General features: G+C 38.3%; 4 protein-coding genes across 8 annotated transcripts in view; 3 read left to right on the top strand and 1 right to left on the bottom strand.

Moving 5' to 3' along the window:
• Positions 1-4,677, top strand: Mob4 (MOB kinase activator 4). 2 transcript variants are annotated; one of them, XM_071789533.1, is made up of 5 exons: positions 1-247; positions 766-1,139; positions 1,229-1,363; positions 1,447-1,590; positions 2,101-4,677. In XM_071789533.1, exons 1-4 carry the CDS (start codon positions 188-190, stop codon positions 1,541-1,543), a joined length of 666 nt encoding a protein of 221 aa, XP_071645634.1. In that variant the 5' UTR covers positions 1-187; the 3' UTR covers positions 1,544-1,590; positions 2,101-4,677. The 2 variants fall into 2 exon arrangements, with proteins under 2 accessions (XP_071645634.1, XP_071645633.1); XM_071789532.1 differs by having other exon boundaries at positions 2-247; positions 1,447-4,677.
• Positions 3,318-26,652, bottom strand: part of LOC139819799 (peptidyl-prolyl cis-trans isomerase H-like) — a 25,601-nt gene continuing 2,266 nt past the window's right edge. The window contains exons 1-5 of one of the 2 annotated variants that reach the window (XM_071789534.1): positions 23,463-23,598; positions 5,945-6,067; positions 5,689-5,867; positions 5,526-5,624; positions 3,318-5,095 (exon numbers count right to left, since the gene is read on the bottom strand). In XM_071789534.1, the coding sequence (XP_071645635.1) occupies positions 4,891-5,095; positions 5,526-5,624; positions 5,689-5,867; positions 5,945-6,067; positions 23,463-23,471 (615 nt within the window). In that variant the 5' untranslated portion in view covers positions 23,472-23,598 and the 3' untranslated portion in view covers positions 3,318-4,890. Of the gene's footprint in view, positions 5,096-5,525; positions 5,625-5,688; positions 5,868-5,944; positions 6,068-23,462; positions 23,599-26,652 lie in introns of those variants that run through there. The other variant, XM_071789535.1, reaches the window with a different exon arrangement.
• LOC139819068 (aromatic-L-amino-acid decarboxylase) lies at positions 10,404-19,342 on the top strand. 2 transcript variants are annotated; one of them, XM_071788217.1, is made up of 14 exons: positions 10,404-10,632; positions 12,135-12,340; positions 12,600-12,713; positions 12,956-13,007; positions 13,092-13,162; positions 13,778-14,020; positions 14,307-14,432; positions 14,525-14,763; positions 15,051-15,225; positions 15,307-15,472; positions 15,724-15,776; positions 15,859-16,052; positions 16,160-16,237; positions 18,013-19,342. In XM_071788217.1, exons 2-14 carry the CDS (start codon positions 12,140-12,142, stop codon positions 18,140-18,142), a joined length of 1,842 nt encoding a protein of 613 aa, XP_071644318.1. In that variant the 5' UTR covers positions 10,404-10,632; positions 12,135-12,139; the 3' UTR covers positions 18,143-19,342. The 2 variants fall into 2 exon arrangements, with proteins under 2 accessions (XP_071644318.1, XP_071644319.1); XM_071788218.1 differs by lacking the exon at positions 10,404-10,632 and having other exon boundaries at positions 11,482-12,340.
• Positions 21,231-26,543, top strand: LOC139819795 (tyrosine decarboxylase). 2 transcript variants are annotated; one of them, XM_071789527.1, is made up of 4 exons: positions 21,231-21,399; positions 22,271-22,490; positions 23,454-24,907; positions 25,265-26,543. In XM_071789527.1, the coding sequence occupies exons 2-4, from the start codon at positions 22,290-22,292 to the stop codon at positions 25,269-25,271; spliced, it is 1,662 nt and encodes a 553-aa protein (XP_071645628.1). In that variant the 5' UTR covers positions 21,231-21,399; positions 22,271-22,289; the 3' UTR covers positions 25,272-26,543. The 2 variants fall into 2 exon arrangements, with proteins under 2 accessions (XP_071645628.1, XP_071645629.1); XM_071789528.1 differs by lacking the exon at positions 25,265-26,543 and having other exon boundaries at positions 23,454-24,911.

Raw genomic sequence — 26,652 nt, forward strand, 5'->3', positions numbered from 1 at the left:
GGAACGCGGAACAGTGGGGTAAGGAGACTGCTCGTCTCGTCATATCGGGCATCGTCGGGGTAGGGCGAATTGTTTGCTCGCTAGTGTATCTGATCGACATCGACGGGGACCTCGGCGACGAAGTGACCGTCTCCACGGCATTCGTGCGTGCCACGCATCGGTCATTCGAGTGCAACAACTGTCCAAGATGAAGATGGCGGACGGACCCACGATCCTACGGAGAAACAGGCCCGGGACGAAAGCAGAGGTTATTAACGCCGTTAATTTAGTTAAGGAAGCGTTGCACCCGAGCGGGACAGGAACCGCCCGATAGTGCCCCCGGAGATTTCCCGTTACTTCCTCCTCCGTTTGACACTTCTCCGACGAAAATCAATGAATCCGGGATAAACGGGGATATACTGTTTACAGTGTTACACTTCAAGAATGTTTCCCTGAATTCCTATCATCGTCCGGTTTCACAACGTTTTGCGGTTCCCTCACCTTCACCGAAGCGTGGAATATTTGACAGATGACTTATTTATATCCTCATCTAAAATACCGCGTGCTTATGTACACAGTAAATTATCTCTCAGTGGTTTTTATTGATTATTCAACATTATGATAAAATACGCAGAGAAAACCTGCGTTTTATACGTTATATTGGATCTATTTTTATATTATGATGAGCTATATAGTAGGAAGAGATCGATTGTTTACAAGGATGCTGACGTAGATTTAACTATTTTTATAAAGCCCACTATCAAGGTTTTATTTCTCGCTCTATAGGATTTTAGCAGATGGCCGGATGAGCCGTTCGAAGAGATGGATAGCACACTGGCAGTGCAGCAGTATATTCAACAAATGATCAGAAGAGATCCGTCTAATATTGATTTGATACTCAACATGCCGGAGGCCAATGACGAAGGAGTGTGGAAGTACGAACATCTCAGGCAGTTCTGTATGGAGCTCAATGGTCTGGCAGTTAGATTGCAAGACGAATGTCATCCGGAGACTTGCACGCAGATGACAGCCACGGAGCAGTGGATATTTTTATGCGCGGCGCATAAAACTCCCAAAGAATGTCCTGCGATCGATTACACTCGACACACGCTGGACGGAGCGGCGTGTCTACTTAACAGCAACAAATATTTTCCCAGCAGGTAGCCCTTTCAGGTCTCGTTTGTCATTTGTCATATTTATGTCGTAGTTGCGTGTGGCTAAATCTTTCTGTGGTAAAATTGCATTTCAGAATCAGCATCAAAGAATCTTCTGTAGCGAAACTCGGCTCCGTCTGCCGTAGGGTTTACAGAATCTTCTCTCACGCATATTTTCATCATAGGACAATATTCGATGAATTTGAAAACGAGACTTTTCTTTGCCGCAGGTAATGAATGCGATCGGCATATATGGGTACTTTTGACGTTTAATGTATTACAAAAGGAACTATATTGATTTCTATTGTTACAGGTTTACGGCGTTTGTGACAAAATATAATCTGATGTCAAAGGACAACTTGATAGTACCTATTATGGAAGGTGAAGGCGCAACGGAAAGCGAAGCATAGGATCTAACATTGCGATCGTATTGTCCAAAGTCGAATTGTCAGATTTAGTAAGAAAAGAAAAGAAAAATTATTCACGCATTAGTCTGATATTTCGTGATTGACATAATAAAGATCTTTGAAAGGAGTCAGTAAATTCGCTCTTATTTAAATGTAAATGTGTTACAGTGTCTGTCTTTAATATATAAAAGATATGACAAAAAACGTTGCATTTAAAAATACGCATCACAGAGTTTACGTTACTTTTTCCAAATCGTGTTCTAATATCGAGTAATTACATGGGATAAGTTAATATCGAAAATTTAATTAATTTTTGAATTTAAATGTATGGATTTCTAAGATACTTGGTTCATTAGCTTTTACTGAATTATATTTTCTTGATAACTGACAAATTTCAAAGATCTCGATTCGATAAAGACATATTCTTATCTTTGCTCGGTACCTTATTAAACAGAATTTTTCCTCGATGAATGTTTCATTAATAGTTGTGCAATTATTGCTGTAATTTTCGTATTTGATGAGCACAACTCTTGTATTTATTCATTCTTTTGACGTTTAAGATCTGTGCAACCTTTTAAACCAATGCTCGGAATTAGATGCCCTTTTCGAGCCGATTCTTGGGGCAACGCCTTCTATCCCCTCCCCCTATCCCCCCACTGCTGTTCGATGCTCGGCGGTCAAGCTGCCGATCGCGCACGTGACGCCGTGCCCTCAAGTCGTGCCAGAACTTCCTATATGAGACAGGGATCTTCTGCGAAACTGTCATTAAAACGTTTTCTTTGCCACATAATTTTTATTTATAAAAGAAACTTGCAAATTATAAAATTAAATATAATAATAAGAGAATAGTAATAAATTTTTAATAATTGTTTTTCTATTAGAATATTATTGTATTATATTTGTAATCAATAATGTAATCAAATAAATGTATTACATATACATATTACATATATTTAAATTACACATATATAACAGATAGCATAATACATATATAACAGATTACACATATAATACAATAATAATAGAAAATTAGTGATTAATTTAATATAAAAATATAAATTATTTAGCAAGGAAAATGTTTGACGATTGGTCGAAAGTACGATCCCTATTTCTCATAGAGGTACGGTGTCACACGGACGTTCGGTGGATTAGCCGTCGAGCCTCGAGCGACAGTGAGGCGATAGTGCGTTGCTTCAAAAATTGGCTCCAAATGCGTATCTAATTACGAGCCTTGCTTTAATTGAAGTTATTAATTATTTGGTTGTCGATGCAACTACATCTATCTACATTTTGTAATTATTTCTAAAATTAATTATAAGCCGCCACAAATGTACATATGTTATTTGTGGTTTATCGCTTTATAAAAATAATATTCTGAGGCTCGCAGCCCGAGTCTTCTAATTTTCATATTCCAAGCCATATCCATTTGCATGTTATATCACTCTATCACTTTGTATGTTAAATCACTCTAAAGTATAAACGTAGGAAAGCCGGTTCAAGCAGTGATAAGAATGATGTCGAATATATAACATACAAATGGATATGGCTTGGAATATGAAAATTAGAAAGCTCAGGCTGCGAGTCTCAGAATTTTATTTTTATAAAGCGACAAGATTTTTATAAAGCCACAAATAACACATGTACAAAATAAGAAAAAGAAAGACGAAAGAATACGATGTCTTGAACTTATCTTACGCTATTGAAGTTACTAGACATCAGCAAGATTGTCTCTTACATTTCTATATGATGCTTTACCTTTTGGAAACACCTTTTTGTAAAAATAATAGACTGTGTCTCTCTCTCTCTATACACTAGATATGTGTAATGGGAAAATATATAACTCATTTATGTATCTTACATTTAGCTGTGTGAATAATTGTTTATAAATTTCGAAATACGTACAGACCAAATTCTATTGGATCACTTTTATTAAAATTCTATTAAAATTCTATAATTTTATGTATCGTTAATTTACTTGTAAAATAGCTTGCATTGCACTAAGAATCGTCGGAATTTTTCATTATGAGAACTACTGAGATTTATTCTATCTTTGATAAAATAATAGATCTAGCTTTGAGAGGTGATCTTTATATCTCAAAACGACGCGAAGTAAGATACGATCCAGTTATACAGAAATTCCTAAATAAGGTGGAAATCACACCTCGTATGTTTGTTGCCGATTTGCATAACCAGAAGAAGATTGCGAATTTATATAAACGATTGTAGAATTTTACACATTATTATACGAGCATCGTGTTAGTCTAGAGTGACCATAATAATCGTCATCACGTAATTGATCTTTATAAAATGTATTGTTTCGAGCGAGAGACGTAGCGCGATAAATATGGTACAGCACTGTTATTTATAATGCATATACATTTATTCCATATAGCAATATGAAGGTTGCTTTCCTATCCTGTTCTCGAAAATTTACGGTAATAATTTACGGTGAATCTTGAGCAGGTTACTTGTTCCATATATTGGAATATAAAGCTAAGTCGTATGATAAAAGAAATAAAATGTAGAAGAATGGTTGGGCGACTTATCAATTCGCCCATTTGTGGGTTTTCAAATCTGTAATAAGATATCGCTATAAAATTATAGCGCGAATACGAGCATCGTTTTTTAAAATAAATAATAGTACGAAAGATGATTTTCTTAAATCTGAGCAATAGATTGTTACGATGATGGCATTGCTTTGCGATACAATGTTCATTGTAATTCTCATTTTATAAAAATAGTGTTTTCACGCCTCCGATCGCGTGATTTTTTTTATCATACGTTGGAAGACAGAGCAATTCATATTCGACATGTATTGGTGCAAGTTGCTACGCGAGAGTTAGTACTGCCCTACATGTTTCTCATAACGAGATTCTATCGAGCGACAAGCAACACTGGGATATCGCGTATTGCGAGATTGTTTCTTTTCGTATTCAACGCGATGGGAAGAATATTGTAACACTGTATATAAAACTTGTAAGTACAAAAATTCGAGTTTAATGTATTAATGAATATCGCGATGAATACTGTGACGAGAGATTCTTTACGCAGCAGGAATATATACATATATATAACGTGTGACTGTTCCTGTGAAAATTGTCTGTGTAATGATAAAGAAATAAACTTTCTATACAAGACTTGTGCTATTTCAACTATTATGGAACAATATCTAAAAGTAAGTTTGGCTGTTCTTTTTAGTTGCACTTGTATCACATTTTCTATACTCACAAAGTGAAGCATGCTCAGATTTTAGAGAAAAAAAGAACATAAACAAATGATAGAAATATTCGAAGCTAGAATATAGAATAACGAAGTTAAAAATACTTTAATTATATTAATTTAATTACTAATCAAGATACTTTATTTTTCTTCAAAGGTGGTTCCGCCTTTTTCTTCAGTTTGTTTATATTTTTTCTTTTTCCACTTTTTTCCATTGTCAAGGATTGCTTGTCGATGCAAGGCATATTATCAGTGCTTTCTGTGGTACTGTTTGTCTTTGACCCCGTTGCATTTTCCTTCTTCGGGAATTTCCCGCAATCACCAGGCGCTTGATATCTAACGAAATATAACTATATATTTTTTTGTCATATACATACACGCAACTGTGTATCGCGAAGAAAATAAAAGACTTTTAGAAGGCTGCAATTTTAATTATCTAATTATAACAAAAATATTAGCAATGCATGTTAAAGATAAAAATATTCTGCAAACAATATTTTTGTCTTAATTAAATCAATCACACCCACGTTTTGCCACCATGGGTTATTTTGCTATCTTTAATACCCTTAGTCAATAAAAAGTCCACAAAATTTGAATTTATTTAAGTATCGATAAAAATGTTCTATGAAATTAAACTTTCTCAACTCTTTTGAAATATCAAAATAAATAATTATATCTTCAGGCGAATTAAACTATAATCAATGTTATGTGTAATTTCTTTCAATCTTTATAGAGGATGATATGAGATTCAATTAAGAAATCTCACCCGAGTTGAGTTGTATCCTTAATATCCTTAGTCAGTAAAATATGAATTTCAGGTATCCGATGAGTTTCGGTAGCTGTGTCCTCCTTGGATTTTTCTGAACTAAAAACAGATGGCAATTGAACCACGAGACTGCACCCATCGACGTCTGTTTTGGCAAACTTACCTGACGTAACGCAGCTTTGTCACTTGATGAAGGCCCTCGTGTTTCCTCTTGAAGATTTCCGCGCAAGAAATGACTTTCATAATGCCATGTCCGATTCCGGTCCAGACGATGCTGTTATAACTGGGAAATTCCTTCAGCGCGTAAGCAAGAACGTTTCTGATTTTTGTACCGCTCTTCACCTTTCAGTGTAGATATATTTCGTGAATAAAAAAATCGAATAACGCATTCCATAATTCTGAAAGATTCGAGTACTCACGTGCATCCAGAGAAATTTTTCTGGTAAATTATCTATTGGCACCTTCGTACTTGTCGACTCTTCGGTTTCTTTTGCTATCGGTTTTTTTTGCTGTAGCTTCTTCTTCAATTTCGACCTTCCCATCTAAAATTTACATAGAATACAGGTCATTTTTATACAACTTTATTCGTTATACATTGTTATATTTTTTACACTTTAAGATCCTGCTTCATTTATAAATCATTGCAAGATAATTGACTAATTAATTGAAAAGAACGAGTCATTGCAAATGGCTGAATTATATTCATCGATTCAGTAATTTATTTAGCAATTTTTATTTAGTAATTTAATGTCATCGAGCTTTATTATGCATTTTCAAAGGATTTTAATTGGACTTTTAATTATTATTGTAATATTTAATGTCAAAGAACAAGACAAAAACTGTCCGTGGAAAATACCGTCCGTTTAATTACGAAATGACGTAAGGTTTCATATATAAAATTTTTTGTATTATTTAAAATATCGCGATGATGCAATAACGAAGTGCATCATTTCGACTTAAAATAGATTTTGGGATGACCCTTAGGCGAGGGGGGGTCGTCTTTTTGTCAATAAGGTCAGCATAATGTTAGAGGGTGTAATTTCAGAAATAGTTGAGCTGTTCTGGAAATCGAAGCGAGCAGCGCGGCGGTGTTTAGACACCACGTCTCTCTCTGCCAGTAGGTCACGGGTTCAGTCACAAGCATCGCCGTTTCGTTGGCGTGCCATTCGATGGAACCATTCATGGAACTTGGAACGACCTTGTATAGTCGTACGCAGAAATATTTCGCCGATTGTGACGTTTATCTGGGACTCTCACGCAGGCAAGGACGAAGATACAGATCTGAGAACGTTCGAATCTGTCTCCGAAATATATTCCACAAACATATTCACATCTAATAAATTAATTTTGATTGAGAAAAGCATATTTACGATGGATATATGTAATTATGTGCGATATATTCAATGCATCCACAATATAATTATACAATATAATCATTGAATTAAAACAGATCAGCGTATATCTGGTAATATAATATAAAGATTTATCATAAAATTGATTTTTGTTTATAAGAATAACATACTTCTATTATTAAGTTAAGTTTCTGTCATAAATAGGACAAATTAAGATCCAAAATGTACTTGTTAATAGTTGAATATTGAAAAGAGATGGTCTCCAAGCAAAGTATCGCAGTTACCGAAATTAATTATATTTTATGTAATAGAAACTAGGCTACATATTAATACAGAAATAAAAACAACTTAGAATTGTAAAACAATATATCATCCCAAAACTTTATTTGAGATTTATGTGGAAGAGTTAAAAACATACTTAAATGCTATATATATGTAAAAGTTATTATTACGTTCACCAACACGGTGTGGTATTAATAACAGAAAATTAGTGATCTTCATTTCAAGTGGCGTTATTTCTCGGTAGCTGTATCAGACCCTTCGTTAATATTAGGTATACTGTCCTCCGGCTCATCGCTTCAATATATTGCTCGGGCACGATCCGCGTCAATTAATATCGACGGTACCAGGATGGCGTCCGTTGAAAGTCTTGGCTTCAAGATATATGGATATAGATATAGATATAGATATTTCACTGAAATTCCGAAGCGTACCGCAATGGAAAAAGCATCCTTTCCGACGTCGAAGGCGGAGAACGAGAGGAAGAAGAGATCGCCGGCTGCGGATACCGGATGGAAAGTCCCATCAATATTTTCCAATCAACATTCGATTGCCGGGCGATATACGCGAAGGATCGGCCTCGTTCTCGCGAAGGAAACCACGGTGCCAGGGTGAAGAGGGAGGAGGGGGGGGGGGCAATGCGGGGGCGCAAGAGGGTTCGAAGTGTAGGCGTATATGGTAGCGGTATGCGCGGCATAGCACGCATAGCGTCGCGACGCCCCGACGCCATATTGCATTATTAAGCACCCCCGTCTCGACCCGGGTATCCCCCTTTCGCTCCCGCATTCCGGCATTATGAACGTTTTTATCCCTAAAAGGCGTGAGAGCGCAAGGACCGACTATCTGCCGTTGGCCCGCGATCACACCAGCCCTGTGGGGTTCGTTGCACCACCCGTCGCGCAGCGCCGGGAGCAAGTTGTCCCTCCGTGTGACGCATCACGCGTGCCCTTTGTTCCGTTGAAATTATATGCGTCGGGACACGACGCGTCTTGCGTGGAATCGCGATGAGTCTCTCCGCCGGTCTCGAGAATGATAAAACGAAACCAATGATAAAACGATAAATAAGGGAAACGCTCGCTTTTTAAATTATTATTTAATTAACGCGTGACGCACGTTAGGCTTATCTTAAACAGATTGCTTCTGCGGCTGGGTCGCATGTTCATTTCGCGGAATGAGCCGCGATGACAGTCCCGAGTTAATTAATTTCGAGAGTTAATGATCGTCCCTTTCCAAATTGAAATGCCGCGTAGTATTAAACGCGGAACAAAGAAAATTTAATTAACCAGAATTCGCTCTAATTGATGACCTAAATAGAGACGTATACCTTAAGGCGTAGGTACTTACTCAATGCAATTAATCGTTCCGCGTCAAACAGGCGTGATTTCGCGAAATTAAATTTTCGAAGAACCGAAATTTATTTTATATTCAGAATCGCACAAAATTTTTTCGTAAAAATGAAAATGAAAATATTAATTTATATAGCGCAATAAATATTTCTTCACAGTTTTATCAAGTTTCCTGAAGTTCTTTGATATCGTGCTCTCTCTTTCTGGAGAGAGATGGAATCTTCAGAAAAGGAAAGAAAAGAGAACGAAAAAATAAGGGTAGGTTTTTTAAAAATACATCTCTCCAACATTCGAAAATTCAATTACCGCGTTACGAGAGGGCGATATCGTTACCGGCAATACCGAAATATACGGCATTTATATCAATTCCGTTGCTATCAATATCGTGACGCATTACGGATCGTTCCATCATAATCGACGAATATTCCATAACGCTTTTAGATTAACACTCGAGCCGCCTGACTTTCCCCCGAGCTATAATTATTACGCAAATTGACCCGGCGAATGCCGCCATCATCGCGGCAGCTAATTTCAGCGGTAAAGAACATGAGGGATCTTATCTCGATGATGATTCTCGCCGCCTCCTCCTTCCCACGATCGAAAGGTAGAGCGTTCCGCGATATCCGGGGCCGCCGCCGTCGCCGACACCGTCGTCGTCGTCGTCGATTCTTTAATGCGGAGGAGGAAAGAGAGGTCAAGGATTTCCATCTCGTTCTCAGCATCCCCGAGCGTTCCCTCTCGGCGAGAATCAACGGGCGCCTTCTGTGGCTGGCACCCTCTTAATGATGCCTACGTACCCCTCCTTTTTCCATTGTAATAAACCGCGAGAACGCCAGCATCCAATTTACTCGAGTGAACGAGGCATCTGTACGGGGGTTGTCTTGAATCACCGGATGTCCTTTTAACCGCGGATCCCGCGGTCGATTTCGAAAGAATCGACTTTTTTCCCTCCCTCAATGAAGATGTCGAAGCAATTTCTGAGTAATTAACGAGCAAAGATTATATAATGGCCGTTCTCGAACTATTCTAGGAAGCAAATGAAGAACGAAACATATTTTTCAGTCGAGTAAACTTTATTAATTTAAAACTTAGCTATGAATATATTATAACGTTAAAAATTGGAAGAGATGCAAGAAGAAAAATAAATGACGAGCTTCTTGATTTTTCTGGTCAGAGAAAGCGGTTTTAGATCGGCTGAAAGATTCATTCAAAAGGCCATTCTGTATCGAATACTTTTAATAGTAGGTCCCCATCATCGATTTTTAAAAAATTTCTGGTAAAGATAGAAGAAAGAAGCTGGAGTATTCAAATAATTGTATAAATATTTCCAAGTCTATCACGTCATAGAAGATCTCTCTCCTTGCTAAAAGTTGTCCCGTCTTCCTGCCGATCTACTCCGATTTTTATCTTTTTAGTTTTACATGCTATTTTGCAAAACTTATGAGAATAAATACAAGATACTAAATAAACCTAACTTTAAATAATAATAATCTTTTTTTGCACCAAGAAAAAATTCAAATTAGAGTAATATATTTTGCGCAATCAATATACAAAATAAATTGCTCCAGCATGTATCAGAAAAGTATAATTTCTGACTAGGGTAAGAAATTGAAAAGTAATTAAATATCACTTCTTGTCATTCGCTTTCTTTGACGAAATAATCGTTGCAAAACATTTCATGCAACATCAAAGGAAGTCCATATTTCCTTTCCTTAGCGTGCACGTGGATCTGTAATTTGCAAGTCAATTCGCTTTAATTTTCGTTTAAAAATTCCTTTGGAGGGATAACTTGACCCCATGATCTTTGATCGAGCTCGATATGCCCGTATACAAGCACGTATGCGGCTGTATTGTGGTGGGTGTGCGGGGAAGCCGGTGTGCGACGCGCGTCTTTTCGCGAATTGGCGAGAAGAAGTCCTGCCGAAGAAGGATATGCGTTTGCGCAGGACTCTCGCCGATGGAATTTTGCGCCCTGGAAGCCCCCGACATATATCCGCGGTGGATGGCAAACTGCCCCGGATTGTTCAGTTCAGTTCAGTCGTCATCCGATCCGACGACGTAAGCTCGAGTCGGCGTGTGCATCCCCGATTCTATCACGCCGTATCATCACGTCACCGTTGCCAGCAACAGGTAGGAGAAATACAAAAGGCGTTTGTCCGGGGCAGCCGCGAATTTTGCGAAATTGAAATTACCAGTGCCGCGTGAAAGTGACAGTCGCGAAATTGCAAGTCGCCTTAAATACGTTGTGCAAAGGTATCAATCGAATTGTCTTCCGTCTGAGATTATAGTAGGTAAATTATCACTATGATATGTGTGAATGTGTAAAATTCGGGGGTGTCAAGCTAGCTTCTTCATATAGGGTCGCTTAAGTGATCAAACAAGGTTCAAAGTAGATCAAATTCGGCATTTTAAATCTATAAATTCGTTTGCGATAAAAGGTTCTATTTTATAAGGAGAATAAGAATCGTAAAAGTATATTGGGTATACGGTGTAAGTAAAGAGTGCCGTGAAAATCATGATGTGATTAATTAATTTACAAATGCTTATTTGTAAGGAAGTATTAACAATAAAATATTTATGTATTCATAAGAATTATTCGCCAGTGATGAAAATAAAAATTCGGTATAGTTAAACGGCCTGACTGGCAAGTTTTATTAGTATATCACAACGACGTTTCGACCACTAATTTGGGTCCTTTTCAAGTTATTTGAACAATGATGGATCATTGTGCGTCAATTATATAAAATTCGTGGCGGATCGGAAAAATAATTAGTTTTTCGGCCTTCACATGAGACCGTCGTATTTTTCCGATCCGCCACGAATTTTATATAATTGACGCACAATGATCCATCATTGTTAAAATAACTTGAAAAGGACCCAAATTAGTGGTCGAAACGTCGTTGTGATATACTAATAAAACTTGCCAGTCAGGCCGTTTAACTATACCGAAAATATTTATGCATCAACCGCAAAGAAAAATTCATGTTTGTGAAAAATATAACGCCATAGGGAACAGCATAGAATTGTTAAAATATGTTTATATATAGTTACTTGTAAAAACAAGTTTATGGAACAAATGTTAAAATAAACATCAAGATGTAATCGATATCGCCGCAGAGCAAGTTATAACGCAATGTTATCTTTTGTCTGCAACGATGTTGTTGTTAGAGACAAATCAATCACTTAATAAAAAAAATTATAAGCGTACAGAATTTTAATTTTTACAAATTTGAGAGATATTTGAGAAATAAATATGAGAGATATATACAATGTATGACAAATGTATGAAGATTTAGGGAAACATGACTTGACAAATAATTGAAACGGATAAGAGAATAAATATAAACGTAATTTATTATTATAAATATATTATTTTAAATTCATTAAAAACCGATGAAAAATCGGACGCAATATTTGCAGTTAAAGGGAAGAAATCAATAAAAAAATTATCGTAAAGATTTGCGACAGAATATTAGAATATTATATCGATAAGCATGCTAAAAAGAAACGAGAATATTTAAAGAAAATATCTCGAAAAAATATGAAATGTATTTATATATGGTTTCGCGAGAAGCAGGAATTTTTATATCGTCAATCTTCAATTCAGCGAAGGTAACCGAACTTGTAATAAGGTACCATGGACATCGAAGAATTCCGCGCACGCGGCAAGGAGATGGTGGACTACATCTGTGAGTTCATGAGCAATATCCATACCAGGAGAGTCACACCGGATGTCGGTCCTGGCTACCTCAGGCCTCTGCTGCCATCGGGACCGCCGAATGATCCGGAATCTTGGGATGAGATCATGAAGGACGTGGAATCGAAGATTATGCCGGGCGTGAGTATTTGCGAGATAATGTCAGAAATGTTTGGTGAATTATTGCGATGCTCCGCGTCTCGATTAAAATCTCTTACAAAACCGAATTAAACGATTTCTTTTTATATTATCAATTCTATATCAAATTTTGTTAAATAATTGAAATTGAAATTAGATAATTACTCTTTTCATATTAAAAAATATTTCAAAATAGCGTGAGAGGAGTTGTATCGGCTGTGAAGAAAAGTGGCTTCTACCAGCCAGATGAACCTTCTTCCAGATCACGCATTGGCAGCATCCAAGGTTCCACGCCTACTTCCCGGCCGGAAATTCCTTTCCCTCTATTCTTGGTGATATGTTATCTGATGCGATAGGCTGCATTGGATTTTCTTGGGTGAGTGAAAAATCTTCTCAGGCAGTCTAAGAAGCTATAAGTGAGTACTATGTAAAAAAAACTATAATTAGAGAAATCGCAGTTTAACGCGACGATAGAATGGCGCTTCGAAGGCACCTCGATTTTTCCCACCGACATCGGAAACGGCCGTAAATTTTGGTCCCATGTCAAATCCGCCTGACGGATGATCGCGTGCAATTATTTACTTGATCGCCCCCAAAATGGAATCTTATTTGTTTTAGGCGGCCAGTCCCGCTTGCACAGAACTGGAAACGATAGTCTGCGATTGGTTCGGTAATTCCGTTATATTTCATCAGAATGATTGAATTTTGCGAACGATTGATTTACAGAGTGATGCGTCATTTTTCTGAATTATAGGCAAGGCGATCGGACTGCCTACGGATTTCTTATACTTTAGCGAAGGCAGCAAGGGCGGAGGTGTTATAGAGGTTTGAAAGATTATACGAATATTTAAAATGATAATATAAATCATCCCAAACCATCATCTCTACATCCACATCCACACCTCCAATTTTAATTTTTGGAAATAGGCATTTTAATTTTCTATATAATTGATAGAATTCTGTGACATGTTCGAAAAAAAGTTAACACCCACACAATTCTTTTTAAAATATATCAAGAATTAATCTTTCTCGTTGCATTATGCACGAAAGAGTTACAATAAGATCATTGGAAAGTGTATATTTAAATATATGAATATTTTATATTTTTTATCAAAACATATTAGAATAAAATATAAAATATCTCACAAAATATTTACTTTCCGATTATCTCACTTAAATATTTTTACATGCAAAATGACGTAGATAAGGAGAATCAATCCATGTAAAAAAAAGAACATACGGTTTTACTTACAAAAAAAAAAGAAAGAAACAAGGAGAGGTTGCTCCTCTGTCGTTCTGCACGGGTTCGACAACGGCACCATACTTGTTCCGTAAAGAGTCACAAGGAAATTTAAAACGAACAAGACTTTTGTCACTATCTTTAATAGTTCCCAAGAGAAGAGCTTGTAACACTTTATGTGTGGACCACCCTGTACGTAGGGTTCAGCATCGGAATGCATTCTCGTGTGCATGCTGGCTGCTCGGGCACAAGCAATTGCGAGGCTCAAGGAATCTCCTGCATATGCACACTTGGACGAGACCGCGCTGCTCGGCAAGCTGATGGCATATTGCAGCCGGGAAAGTCATAGCTCCGTCGAGAAGGACGCAATGATATGCTTCGTAAAGCTGCGTATTCTCCAGCCCGACGAGAAGAGCGTACTTCGCGGGGAGACCTTGCGACAGGTGCGTTTTAAACATTATTACTGCAAGTTACACGAGTGTTCCGAAGACTCACACTCATCCACCTAAATTAATTCAAATTAATATCGTTCATATACACGATTATGTATCTTTCTCTCTATATTAAAAATTAACGTAATCAAATTATATACGTAATACTTAATCATGCTAAAATTGCAAGATAAAAAATGTATAAATTTATAATATCATCAAATACCTTCATTACTTTTTCGTTCGCTTCTTGTTATAATATATTGGTTTCAATATTGGTAATTTAAATAATTGATAGGCGATCGAGAGTGACACAGCTGCAGGCTATGTTCCCTTTTTCGTCTCGACGACTCTCGGCACAACCGCCTGCTGTTCGTTCGATAATCTTAAGGAAATAGGGCCGGTTTGTAAAAAATATCCAGGGGTGAGTGTAAAGATACGTGGTACACTTGAAAGAGGTTTTATTATTGACCGTATATTTTTCCTTTTTAACCGGAATATTTTTAACGCGCGCAGATCTGGCTACACGTGGATGCTGCTTATGCCGGAAACGCTTTCATCTGTCCAGAATTGAAATACCTGATGACCGGCGTTGAATACGCCGACTCCTTCAACACCAACACCAACAAATTCTTACTGACAAATTTCGATTGCTCCTGCCTCTGGGTTCGCGACCGATTTAAGCTTACCAGCGCACTCGTCGTGGATCCGCTGTATCTGCAGCATACACACGCGGACACGGCTATAGATTACCGGTTATATTAGTCAATCCATTTAGCAGAAGTATTTTAACTTTTTATTTTTAAATCATATACATAAGTTTTTGGAAAAGCTATCTTTTTTGCTTTGTTGTAAATTTTTATTCTGTCCTGTCCGTCAACTTTCAATATATGTTATAGCATTTAAATATTATTTAACTTTGATTATAATTAATGTATTGGCGAAGATTTTGGTTCATAGAGAAAATGCATAAAATAAGAAAAACAAGACTGACGTTTTATACAGTAGTTGAACGTTATAAGTAATCAAGTGTCTTTTATAGGCATTGGAGTATAGCGTTGAGCAGGCGTTTCCGTTCATTAAAGCTTTGGTTCGTAATGAGAAGTTATGGGATATCCGGGCTGCAAGCCTACATCCGAAATCACGTGAAACTCGCTAAAAGATTCGAGGCATGCGTTAACAAGGATTCTAGATTCGAAGTTTGCAATGACGTTGTGGTAAGAGAATTTCTCCTGTATATTTAAGGATTTAACCATATCGTTCGTATCATCATTTGTTTATTGCGCGGTTCATTATAGCTGGGCTTGGTGTGCTTTCGCGCTATAGGCAGCGATGAATTAAATCAGAAACTATTGAGCACTATCAACGACTCAGGAAAGATACACATGATCCCGGCGCGAGTGAATCAGCGTTATACAATACGTTTCGCGCTCGCTGCACCTAATGCAACTGCCAGAGATGTTGGTAAATTATTTTTATAATTTTAATTTTATAAAGAGATTCATCTCAACTTTTGGTTAGGATAATATCAAATTTTTAACTTTCTCAATATGACGAAAGTTCTTTTTTGGAAAATTGAGAGTTTTGTGATAAATTATCATAGTTCAGTTCATCGATTCTATCTATAAGTATCATGCACAAAATATTAGATGAATGTAATGTAAATATATTATATTTTTACATATTTTGTGAGAAATAATTCTATGATGTTTAAGACATGGCGTGGAACATTATAACGAACTACCTAAGCGAATTATTAGAATCCAATGTAAGTTGGATCATAATTACTTTAATATATTAGGAAACGAGAATTGTTGCGTATATTATCAATATATATTTTTGCACATCAGGACGTAATGGATGAGCTAGCGGACATTCTCGAGAAGAAGAGAAAGGCCACCTTGGCGCAAAGGAGATCTTTCTTCGTGCGCATGGTGTCTGATCCTGCGATTCAGCCAGGATTCACAAAGACTCCGAACAGGACGGGCGCCAAGCTCGACACGCAGGCAACGATCGGCGGTATCGGATCAACTCAATCCGGAGCGTAAGATGAAATCTTAAATATCATAGATCATATCGATGGTATCTTAATTTGTTAGCATTAAACTCTGTGTAATTAGAGAATAAATATATACAATTTCCTTTACTTAGGAAATCCTGGATATCCTGGCCACTTGCTTATTTCATGCGGCCGAAAGAAGCTGCTGATACAAGTGAATTATCGTTCAGGTACTTGTCTATTTTTTCCGATTTAAAAATTTATTATAATTTATGTTATATAAGATGATTTCACAATATCTTAAAAAATTATCCTTGTTTCTAACGAGAAACCTTGATCATACATCAACAAAATCGTAAACATTCTTTTTTTCTAATATTTTTTTTTATAGAGATACAATTCGCACAATTTCTTATTTTAATGTTTAGTTTCAGATTAATTCCGAGTTGACTTCTTCGTAAAAAAAGTGTTTGAAAGTAACGAGCTTCCGTCATAGTCTTATTTTAGTCGGATATCATATTGAAATTTATTTTTTTCGTCGCATTAAAAATTTTTTCTCGGAACATCGCGCTATTATACAGACGGCAACGCAATGCAATGTAATGCTCCACGCTTAGTGTAAAGTAGCACCGCACGATATCTGCCGCTATTATATACAAGGACAAATAGTGTCTTTCCTTTTATCGTCGCCGTTATATCGACCGCAGTATAATGACATTTGACTCCATTGAATGTACAAGTTCATTTCAGAATGATCCAAATCAAAGTGCACTGGGATACGAAACGTACCGTTATCTGTTACCTTTGCGTCCGGTCAACTTTTCTCCCCCGTCAATGACAAAGATAAAAATTTTACTGTGCAGAAATATTTTATTGATATTTTATTATGCTGCTTAAGAAAAAAATGCACAAAAAACGCGAATAATCGTTTCTTATAGTTTTTGGACACTATGTGTTATGTGTGCGTGCATTTCTATAATTATATATGTATGAGTGCATGCATTTGTTTCCGTATGAATTGCAGATTGCAAACGTGGATCCCCGCAATCTGTCAATTTTGCAGTCTTTATAGTGACTGCAAACCACTTTCCAATTCAAAATGTGTTTTTATGGAGATGTATGTATGTAAGTTAAGTTTTTTGTATATTCAATTTTTTTTATACATGTCGTAAACAACTTTTCTAAAGTGCTCGTCCGCTTGATTTATGATTATAGTGACGTAAGGTGCTTCTTTTTCAAATTCCAGTAAAAGTCGGAAAACATGATTTCCATCGATTTTTATATATCACACTGTGACTGTATCTTTATTTATATTTTATGTCTCATTCTTATGTTATACTTATTTTTATATTTTCCAAAATGATACGAATATATAAAAATTCTCAAACTTGTTCTGTTACGTACCTAATGCGGTAAATCATACGTGGTAAAAAGTCAAAGAAGAAATATTTCTTCACGTATAAAGCTTATCAATTTTGCTTCGGTCGATTCATGAATAATGTAAAAAAAGACTTTTGCTTCTAATATAACATGCAATACATGTTTATGTAAGTACCTTAATGGCTCAACTTATGATAATATAACCGATCATCATTTACTATATAAAAGTAAATCAAGCAGACGAACATTTTAGAAAAATTTTTTGCGATAAACATAAAAAATTAAAAATACGCAAAAAACCTAACTTATATACATACATCTCCATAAAAATACAACATTTTGAATTGGAAAGTGGTTTGCACTCACTAAATACTGCAAAATTGGACGAATTGCAGGGCCCACATTTCTAATCTGCAATTTATACAAAAATACACGTGTGTTACAGATGTATTCACACTTGTATAAGCATAGAAATGCGCGTTATTTATCTTCCTAAGAAAATTATCCTCTTGTTCTGCTTGAAAAATAAATATATATATATTTTGAACAGCGTTATCGTTGCAAACATTATCTATCTTAGTTTCCCTTTCTCTGTATATATCAAATTTTTTGTTTCAACGCACAGATTCCGCAACTTGGATACCATGGTGCGCTTGAACACCGGAAGTCGCCGCGGTAGCAGTAACGGATGCAGCCCGGATCCGTCCCCGTCTGCTTCGCCCTCGCGAGGCAGATCGCCCAACGGCCGCGCGTAATTGCATTACATCGATCTTTCCTTTCTTCGTGCAATCTTTCCGAGGAGTCCTCCAAGCGTATAACAATCGCAACGGATGGCTCTTAATTTGTGCTCCAAAACGTGCCCCGTTGTGTGCTCCAAGAAGACGGAGAGAAAATCAGCTAGTTACAAGTTTACATCGGGAACTGATACTGCCGACAATCTCGATATTAAAGCCCATCTTAGACCACGTATATAATTTGGAACAGAGAGAAATAATTCTGTATATTTGTAAATCTAATATGTCTGATATAATTTCATGTGTCAAATTGCAAATATAATTATAGATAAGAGAAAAAAATCTCATGTCAAATCTCGAATTATAATTATATAAAGGTACATTGCTTGAACTTTGAAAAAATTGTTTAGGTCTTTATGTCATATCATCATATTACATATTTTCGGCGTCAAAATATTGCTGTCGCAAAACAATTAAACCTTTAAGTCGCGAATTATGATTATTAAGTCTGTCACACACCAGTTTTACTTATATATATCTTAACATTCTCCAATTTTATTAGCAACCCAGGTAGCACATATACTCGTTTCAGAAATGTTTATTACCGCTTTCTAGAAACGTTTCTCATGAGTAAAAATGTCCATTCGAAAAACGTTCGATGGAACGTTTTTTTCTGATAAAATAACATTTAAAAAACTATTATAGAAACGTTTTATTTTAATGCATAAAATTTCTAGAACATTCTCACGTGTGTCTCAAAGACGTCATAAACACGTTCAAAAGACGAGAAAAGTAGAAATTTTAAATGTCTTTATCTAACAATGCATGTCTTTATCATTAAAACAAAATGTTTCTGTAATAGTTTTTTAAACGTTATTTTATCGGAAAAGAAACGTTCTATCGAACGTTTTTCGAATGGGCATTTTTACTCATGAGAAACGTTTCTAGAAATCGGTTATAAAACATTTCTGAAACGTGTACGTGCTACCTGGGTATATGTCTATCATGATCTCTGTATTATGAGATGTACAGAATAATATACGTATATAGAATTTTGCTCCGTAGATTCTGTCACGAATTACAGACTGTCTAAAATGGGCTTGAACGGAGAACAAACTTTGCATTAAATTGCTCACCAAGGGATAGAATCAATGAGATGTCGCCGAAATTGCCCCGTGGTATGTTTCACTCGATAAGAAATTAAATACGTTTCAGTCTCAACTGTGCGTCTCGTTTTCTTAAACATTCCCGAACCACGAAAGTTTCAAAAAACTTTTGAAGAATTTAGAGAAAAATCCTGAGAATTCTTGAATGTTTTAGGACTGAATTTCCCGATGCATAAAAAAGAATTTAAGAAACCCCTTTTTGGTTTTAAATTCAAGATTTGGATAAAAATATAGTAAAAAGACGTAATACGCCATGTTATATATATATCACATATTATATTATTTTATATCTTTATATAAAATTAACAATCATTCCGATCAACGGAAAAATTAAAAAAAAAAATTTGTTTTATGACATTGCAAGAGCAAATATAATTAACTGTTATCGGTATTATTACCGACAACAAGATAATTGACTGCATCGTTGCATCATATTTAAGTAACAACCGGTAGGTCATAAGCAAACTACGCTATGTGTAAAACTACAAGATAGGTACATACGTACATACAGTTGGAAAAGTTGAAGTTACGTAACATGCAATCTACTCTGCAATCAATTATTCAACTGTTCTCTTTGTCTGCATACACGTCTAATAAGTTTCAAATTTTCATTTGTATCGTGGGCGAAACATGATATTCCGCGGACAGGTCCGCGACATCCCGTGCACAACTGACGGCATTAAATTAGCTAATTTCGTTGAAGTCGCTATTATAACACAAGTGACGCACGCAAAAAGAATTGTCGCCGATCAGTACGAGCTTTAATTACTTCTCACGCGTTCGCGAGCACCGAAACTCATGATCCCGAACCGGGATTCAATTCGGAAAACGGCGGACGCGAGTAGATCATGCGTGAAGGTGGCGATGAGAAAACGAGTAGCGATCTGCATGTGTGTATGTGTTACGAAGATTGAGCGGTGACCTGTCACCGCTTCCACGGGGTGTGTTGTAAATGTAGGTGAAGAGTAAATGTCTATTTATAAAACGGTGGATAGACGATGGGGGAGAGGAGTACGGCGGAGAAGAATTTACCCCCGTGCGCAGAACACGGCACACTGTATGGGACGTTTATTCAAACAGCGACCCCGCTATAGCGCCATTGATGCTGGTCTGCAGCATCGGCTTTCGAATTTTCGCATTGAAAGCATCGATTAAAGAAACCTCAGGGAAAAAAATCGATCTTAGAATAGGGGTTTAGTAGAAACGCTGGGACTATTGCCAAAAATCGTTTGAATTTCAATATTCCTAGCTAATTAAAAAAAAAAAATGCATTTGTTTCGTTACTAATACGTCAAATGTGCAAACAAAATTTTTATAAATCACTAATAGTGAAAACGCATAAATAAGAAAAATAACTACAATTCTTATTGACAATATAAAGTACGATATTAAAATTATTTAAAAGGGTCCGTTCAAGAAGCAAAGCGGTTTGCGCAATATAATAACGCGCGATGTATATACTGTATATAAAAAAATTAAATATCTTGCAAGACGTTAAGTCTAACTATTAATAATGTATAACATGCTTTAATGTTAGTTACTATCTTCCATGTAGTTTGCATTTATAACGCGGAATCGCCAATATTCCAACGTGCAGAAAAGTTGATTGATACTCAGGCGTTAAATTTATTTATTATCAATTTCAAGTACATGCTTGAAGTGTGCTTTCACATTGATAGATCGGCGTAAATTCATCCGGGTCCAGCTGTCGAGATCAGATTATCGAGAGATCATCGCGATGATCTAGAATGCGTCGTAGGACCGCATCGGGATCGAAGAATTCCCTCTCTCTCGTAATCGATCTTTATTTGTTAGGAAAATAAATTTCATTACATCCCCGGTTTCCTGTCTCTCTCTCTCTCTCTCCACCTTAATTTTATCTGCGTGATAGCAGGGGCGTACGGAGCCGAGGCGCGCATAAAACTGACCGGCGCTTCGGCAGGTGCTACTAGTCTCTCGTCTGACGTGGCTCGCGGCAAATGTTCGATACGTGCGAGGGAAAATCGCGCGGCGCTCGAGTTACGAGAATACGCGAGGAGCAGTACGCGCGATCGAGGGGGCCGATTTTCCGCCAAAGTGGAGCGGCTTTTCGAGCGGTAGCGGAAAGGAAACGTGAGTGGAACAGACGGGTTTATACACCGTCGAAACTTCTCTACGTCGCGCCATTCGCGCCACTCGTTCGCCTCGGAGTTGCGCCCCTTTCAAAGTCGCACTTAAAAAATCCGCATACGCTCACGTAAGATGATTCGGCGTATAGAGAGCCGATTTTCCGTCGAAGCTTAGCGATTTTTCGAGTGGTAGCAGAAAAGAAACGTGAGCGTACCGGCAAGCTTTGTCCAAGTTCTCCGATAGCTTCGTTCGCCACTTATCCTGCTGTTCTTAAAAAATTCTTATAAAATTGCGCCTCAAAATCCGTACATGTTTGTGCTTCGTTTAAAACATAAAGTTTTATTTATTCAAAAAAGAAATAAGAGAAATACGATCGATTAAAAACTACGATTACAGAATTTATGTTCTGAAGCCAAAAATATCATATGGTTCAGGCACTGTGAAGTTTAAATTTCCGTTAAGCGTCATAAATGCAAATTTAACCGAACCCGTGTGATTTTGTTTGTCCAAACTCGCGTCGCCGTAATATTTATCATGTGGCACCTCGTGTGTAATTAATTTAACACACGAGCGTCCCACGACGTTACTTTTATAATATTTTTGCGGATTATTATTAGACGTCCATCGATATCACATTTCCTTTTGCTCGAAAGAATTAATACGCCGCGAAGAAGCGCGGAAGAATTGATCCTTTTCTAAAGCAAATATAGGAGGATAACGGCGAGAGGCGCATCGGCGCGCCGATGTACATTTTTAAAGAAAAACAGAAAGTCACGAACGCGTGTGCGACGCGGTATACGTCGCGCGTTCGTGCCTAATCAGGCGGGTGTTTTGCACGCTCTGACGCTTCCTCGCGAAAATCGCTGCATTCCAGCCCGGGGTACTCTGGCATCATGAACATCGATGAATTTCGCGTGCGCGGCAAGGAGATGATCGAGTACATATGCGACTACATCCGCACGCTGGAGGGCAAGAGGGTGACGGCGAACGTCGATCCCGGCTACCTGAGACCCCTGCTGCCGAAGGAGGCACCCCTCAAGCCGGAATCATGGGACGCCATCATGAGGGACGTCGATGGCAAAATAATGCCCGGAGTGAGTTTGCGGTCGTAACGGGTTGCCGTGATTATCGATCCCCCTTCTCCCTCTCTCCCCCCTCTCTCTCTCTCTTGCCATTGATTTCAACCCCCCTTTTCCGATATAAATAATGTTCGTGCACGTGAAAGAGAGAAAAAAAGGATTGATAAAAACTTTCCTTCTTCTTTCTCTCTCTTTTTCTTGGCGATGTAAAAAAACGTACTAAATAATAACGTAACATTCGATAGATAGATCGCGATGCTTTTTGCGATGCAGCAGGTTTTTCCGGACGCGATCTTTGCGGGAAGTTGAGGAAAAGTTAAGGTCGGCCCGTGACGTAAAATGTTTGTGATGTAACGCGTGTTACGTAAATCTTGTAAGAGAACAATATTTTCAATAATAAAAGTATCTTAGTAAATTAATGATGCCACTAGGATACTTTCTGAATATTCGTGGCATTTAACGTTTTCATTTGAAATGTGACAGTAATATCTAATTAAAAAGAAATTTATCAAATGGAAATTTGTTACTGGAGATCTCATCTTACTTTTAACGATACGAGAATTAATATAGTCTCGAAAAATGTGAAAATTAAGGCAATCTCGTAAAATAAGATTGCCCAATATGATAGAAAATGTTTAAAAATAATTTTAATCGAGCGATCGGTCGGTTGAACAATACAAGGACGGTGACCACGTCACAACATTCCGATCTCCGTTTCCGACGGAGATAACGGCTCGGAGAATGACGGCGTCGCGACGCGACGCGCGCGCGACTTTTTCCACAAACGCGTGCGAAGTTCGTTCTTAATCCAATGCAATGTTATCGCGGTGACAATGAAAGTCGCCGTTGTCAACGCCGGCATTTCCGCTGTCCATTCCGTTGTCCCATTCCATTAAATCCCGCGGATAAATCAATTTCAGAACATAAAAGTAGGTTACTCGACTCGCGGCTGTACGCGGGGGACAATGCTTTTTACAGATCACTCACTGGCAGCATCCGCGATTCCACGCCTACTTCCCGTCCGGCAACTCGTTCCCCTCGATCCTGGGTGATCTGCTGTCGGACGCGATCGGCTGCATCGGTTTCTCGTGGGCAGCCAGCCCGGCCTGCACCGAGCTCGAGACCATCGTGCTGGACTGGTACGCCAAGGCGATCGACCTGCCGGCTGAATTCCTGTCGGAGCAGAAGAGCGGCGGCGGCGGCGTGATCCAGGGCTCGGCCTCCGAGTGTATTCTGGTGACGATGCTGGCCGCGCGTACCCAGGCGATCAAGATGCTGAAGGAGCAGGAACCCAATAAGGAGGACTCGGCGTTCCTGCCGAGATTGGTGGCCTACTGCTCTACGGAGTCGCACTCGTGCGTGGAGAAGGCGGCGATGATAAGCCTGGTGAAGCTCCGGGTACTCGAGCCGGACGAGAAGGCCTCGTTGCGCGGCAAAAGACTCGAGTCCGCCATCAGGGAGGACGTGGCGAATGGCCTGGTGCCGTTCTACGTGTCCGCCACTCTGGGCACCACCGGCTCCTGCGCCTTCGACAATCTCGTAGAGATCGGCCCCGTGTGCAAGTTGTACCCCAACATCTGGCTACACGTGGACGGCGCTTACGCCGGTAACGCATTCATCTGCCCGGAGATGAGGCCGTTCATGGCCGGTATCGAACACGCCGAATCCTTCAACACGAATCCCAACAAGTGGTTGCTGGTGAACTTCGACTGCTCCTGCCTGTGGGTGCGCAATCGGGTGAAGCTCACGTCAGCGTTGGTCGTCGATCCGCTTTACCTTCAACACGCTCGCTCGGGCGAGTCGATCGACTATCGTCACTGGGGTATCCCGCTCAGCAGACGATTTCGAGCGTTGAAACTCTGGTTCGTTATGAGATCGTACGGCATCAGCGGCTTGCAAAAGTACATTAGGAATCATATCAGGCTGGCTAAGAGATTCGAGACGCACATGAAGAAAGATAGGCGTTTCGAGATCTTGAATGACGTGCGGGTGGGCCTGGTGTGCTTTCGGCTGAAGGAGAGCGAGGAGATGAATCAGGAATTACTGGCTAACATTAACGCGTCTGGTCGGCTGCACATGATACCGGCCCGGGTGATGGGCAAGTACATCCTGCGTTTCTGCGTGACGAAGGAGGACGCGACCGAGGAGGACATCGATTACGCTCTCAGCGTGATCGAGGAGCACGCCACGGAGGTGATGCTGGCCCACTACGAGGGCACGGAGGACGAGTACAGGGCGAAGGGCCCGAAGAGCCCGGCCGCTCTCGACAAGAAACTCGTCCGGAAGTTCAGCTTCACCAGGAGCGTCACCAGAGACGCTTACAAGAGATCTATCTCCAAATCTAGCCTGCACGACGGCGCGACGCCTATCATGGTCGTCGACGATAATTCGCAGGTCGACGCCATCGACGACGACCGTTTCTGCAACAGCAGGTAGATCTTTGAGCCCCTGGACCAATCCAAAGCTCATACTTTCGTGAGATTCATTGTTAAATTTGTTGTGTCAAATTATACTCAATTATTAATTTAAGGTATTGGTTTAAATTTCATTTTTTAATATTTAACAGTGATCAGTAATATCGAAGATATGATTTTATTTCCCATTTTAATTTTGTCTTCTATTTTATGTTAATAAATCCTATTATTTTCGTTTTCCCTTTGAAATATGACGGAATAATGTAAAATTTCTTTTCTTTCCTTTGACTCGAAAACTTCAGAAGCTCTAGGTCAGGTTTCTTTCGCTATTACAAGCTTGTTAACAATAAATTATCAATGAATTATTGATTTCAGATCGTGACGATGTCGATGACGGTCCCCGGCGCCGCCGACTCGGGACGACGTAGACGGTAATAAAAAGGGTCCTCGCTACACGGCCGTGTGATGCGGAACTCTGACGGCCCACCGTCGTCAATTTACTGATTCCCGAAGTCGCGTTTGTTGATAAGGACCGACTATCACCGATTACATCGCCACGTAAGTGTTTAGCCAAATTATTCGTCTCCGATCAAGTTCGCTGAATGCCAAGATCGCTCGTTTATGGACGACTGATCAGCGATCGGTCGTTATCTCGAGCACGAGTGATTCTTCGTGGCGACAAATCGCGTCAATGTACATGAGATATCGAGCCGAGTTTTGCGATAGAGCGTGAGATTCTTAAGCACATTTTAGACAGTTCGTAATTCGCGATAGAATTCGGCTTAAACAACTTAATTACGAACGCACATGTATAATGCAAAAATATTCGATTAGTATAAGCCTTTTTTTATTACGATCGAGTTTTTATAAGGATGAAGATTTTTATTAAAATTATAGATAGAATTTTGCCGCACACAGAAATTCTGTTCCGAATTACGGTCGGTCTAAAGTGGGTTTTAGAGGCGGCTGCGCGTATAGTTAACGTAGTCGTTTGATCTATTTTGGTATATACATATATATATTGTATATGTCTGTATAAGCGATAGAGCGAGATGAATCGATGTACATATGTAATACGTGATAATGACTGCCGATGCACGCACGGACTCTAATAGTTTTATATAAAATGCTAGTGAATAATTAAAGTGTATCGATCTCAATAGATTTACAAGTGAATAGCAAACGATTATACCGATCCCAGTGTATACCGGATATATCAGAATTCTATTTTTTTTTCGCTAATACTAGAACAGAAATTGCAAAGAGAGTCAAATACCTTTTAAATGTAATGTAATTGATGTGAATACATCCATTACATTATATTTAGGAGGTATTAAAGTTTAGATACGCGATATACAAAATTTCGATCGAATTCAATTAGAAAAGAATTTATCAGTTAATGAAGACATATTGTTTAATATAGTGTCGTTGCTGATTAAAAATTAACACGTTATAATAACGTGATATCCGATAATCCATAAGAAAAAAAAACATCCAAAATTGTAAAACAATTTATAACTGGAAAAGTCTACAATATCTTGGAGACACTATATAGTGAAGTAAAATGTATTAGAATTTCAGACACGCATGGATATAGTGGACGTCATTAATTCGTATAATTGAGCGGACAATTGTATAATCGACGTCGCATCGACCAATAAAAATAGATTTTAATTTAGTTATAGAAGGTAATCCTAACGATAAGAAAATCATGAAATAGTACATGGAAAAAACAAGCATGTTTGCAAACTTAAAGAACTTCA

The sequence above is a fragment of the Temnothorax longispinosus genome, chromosome 9 (assembly GCF_030848805.1).
Source record: "Temnothorax longispinosus isolate EJ_2023e chromosome 9, Tlon_JGU_v1, whole genome shotgun sequence".
In the NCBI taxonomy this organism is placed as follows: domain Eukaryota; kingdom Metazoa; phylum Arthropoda; class Insecta; order Hymenoptera; family Formicidae; genus Temnothorax; species Temnothorax longispinosus.

What these genes read in the sequence shown, in the direction of transcription:
- LOC139819795 (XM_071789527.1), top strand. Translation starts at nt 22,290, where the DNA reads ATGAACATCGATGAATTTCGCGTGCGCGGCAAGGAGATGATCGAGTAC. An exon ending in ATGGCAAAATAATGCCCGGA is followed by an intron (nt 22,491 to 23,453) that starts GTGAGTTTGCGG and finishes TGCTTTTTACAG; the next exon opens with ATCACTCACTGGCAGCATCC.
- Mob4 (XM_071789533.1), top strand. Translation starts at nt 188, where the DNA reads ATGAAGATGGCGGACGGACCCACGATCCTACGGAGAAACAGGCCCGGG. An exon ending in GGCCCGGGACGAAAGCAGAG is followed by an intron (nt 248 to 765) that starts GTTATTAACGCC and finishes CTCGCTCTATAG; the next exon opens with GATTTTAGCAGATGGCCGGA. An exon ending in GAGACTTTTCTTTGCCGCAG is followed by an intron (nt 1,364 to 1,446) that starts GTAATGAATGCG and finishes CTATTGTTACAG; the next exon opens with GTTTACGGCGTTTGTGACAA.
- LOC139819068 (XM_071788217.1), top strand. Translation starts at nt 12,140, where the DNA reads ATGGACATCGAAGAATTCCGCGCACGCGGCAAGGAGATGGTGGACTAC. An exon ending in AATCGAAGATTATGCCGGGC is followed by an intron (nt 12,341 to 12,599) that starts GTGAGTATTTGC and finishes ACCTTCTTCCAG; the next exon opens with ATCACGCATTGGCAGCATCC. An exon ending in GATAGTCTGCGATTGGTTCG is followed by an intron (nt 13,008 to 13,091) that starts GTAATTCCGTTA and finishes TCTGAATTATAG; the next exon opens with GCAAGGCGATCGGACTGCCT.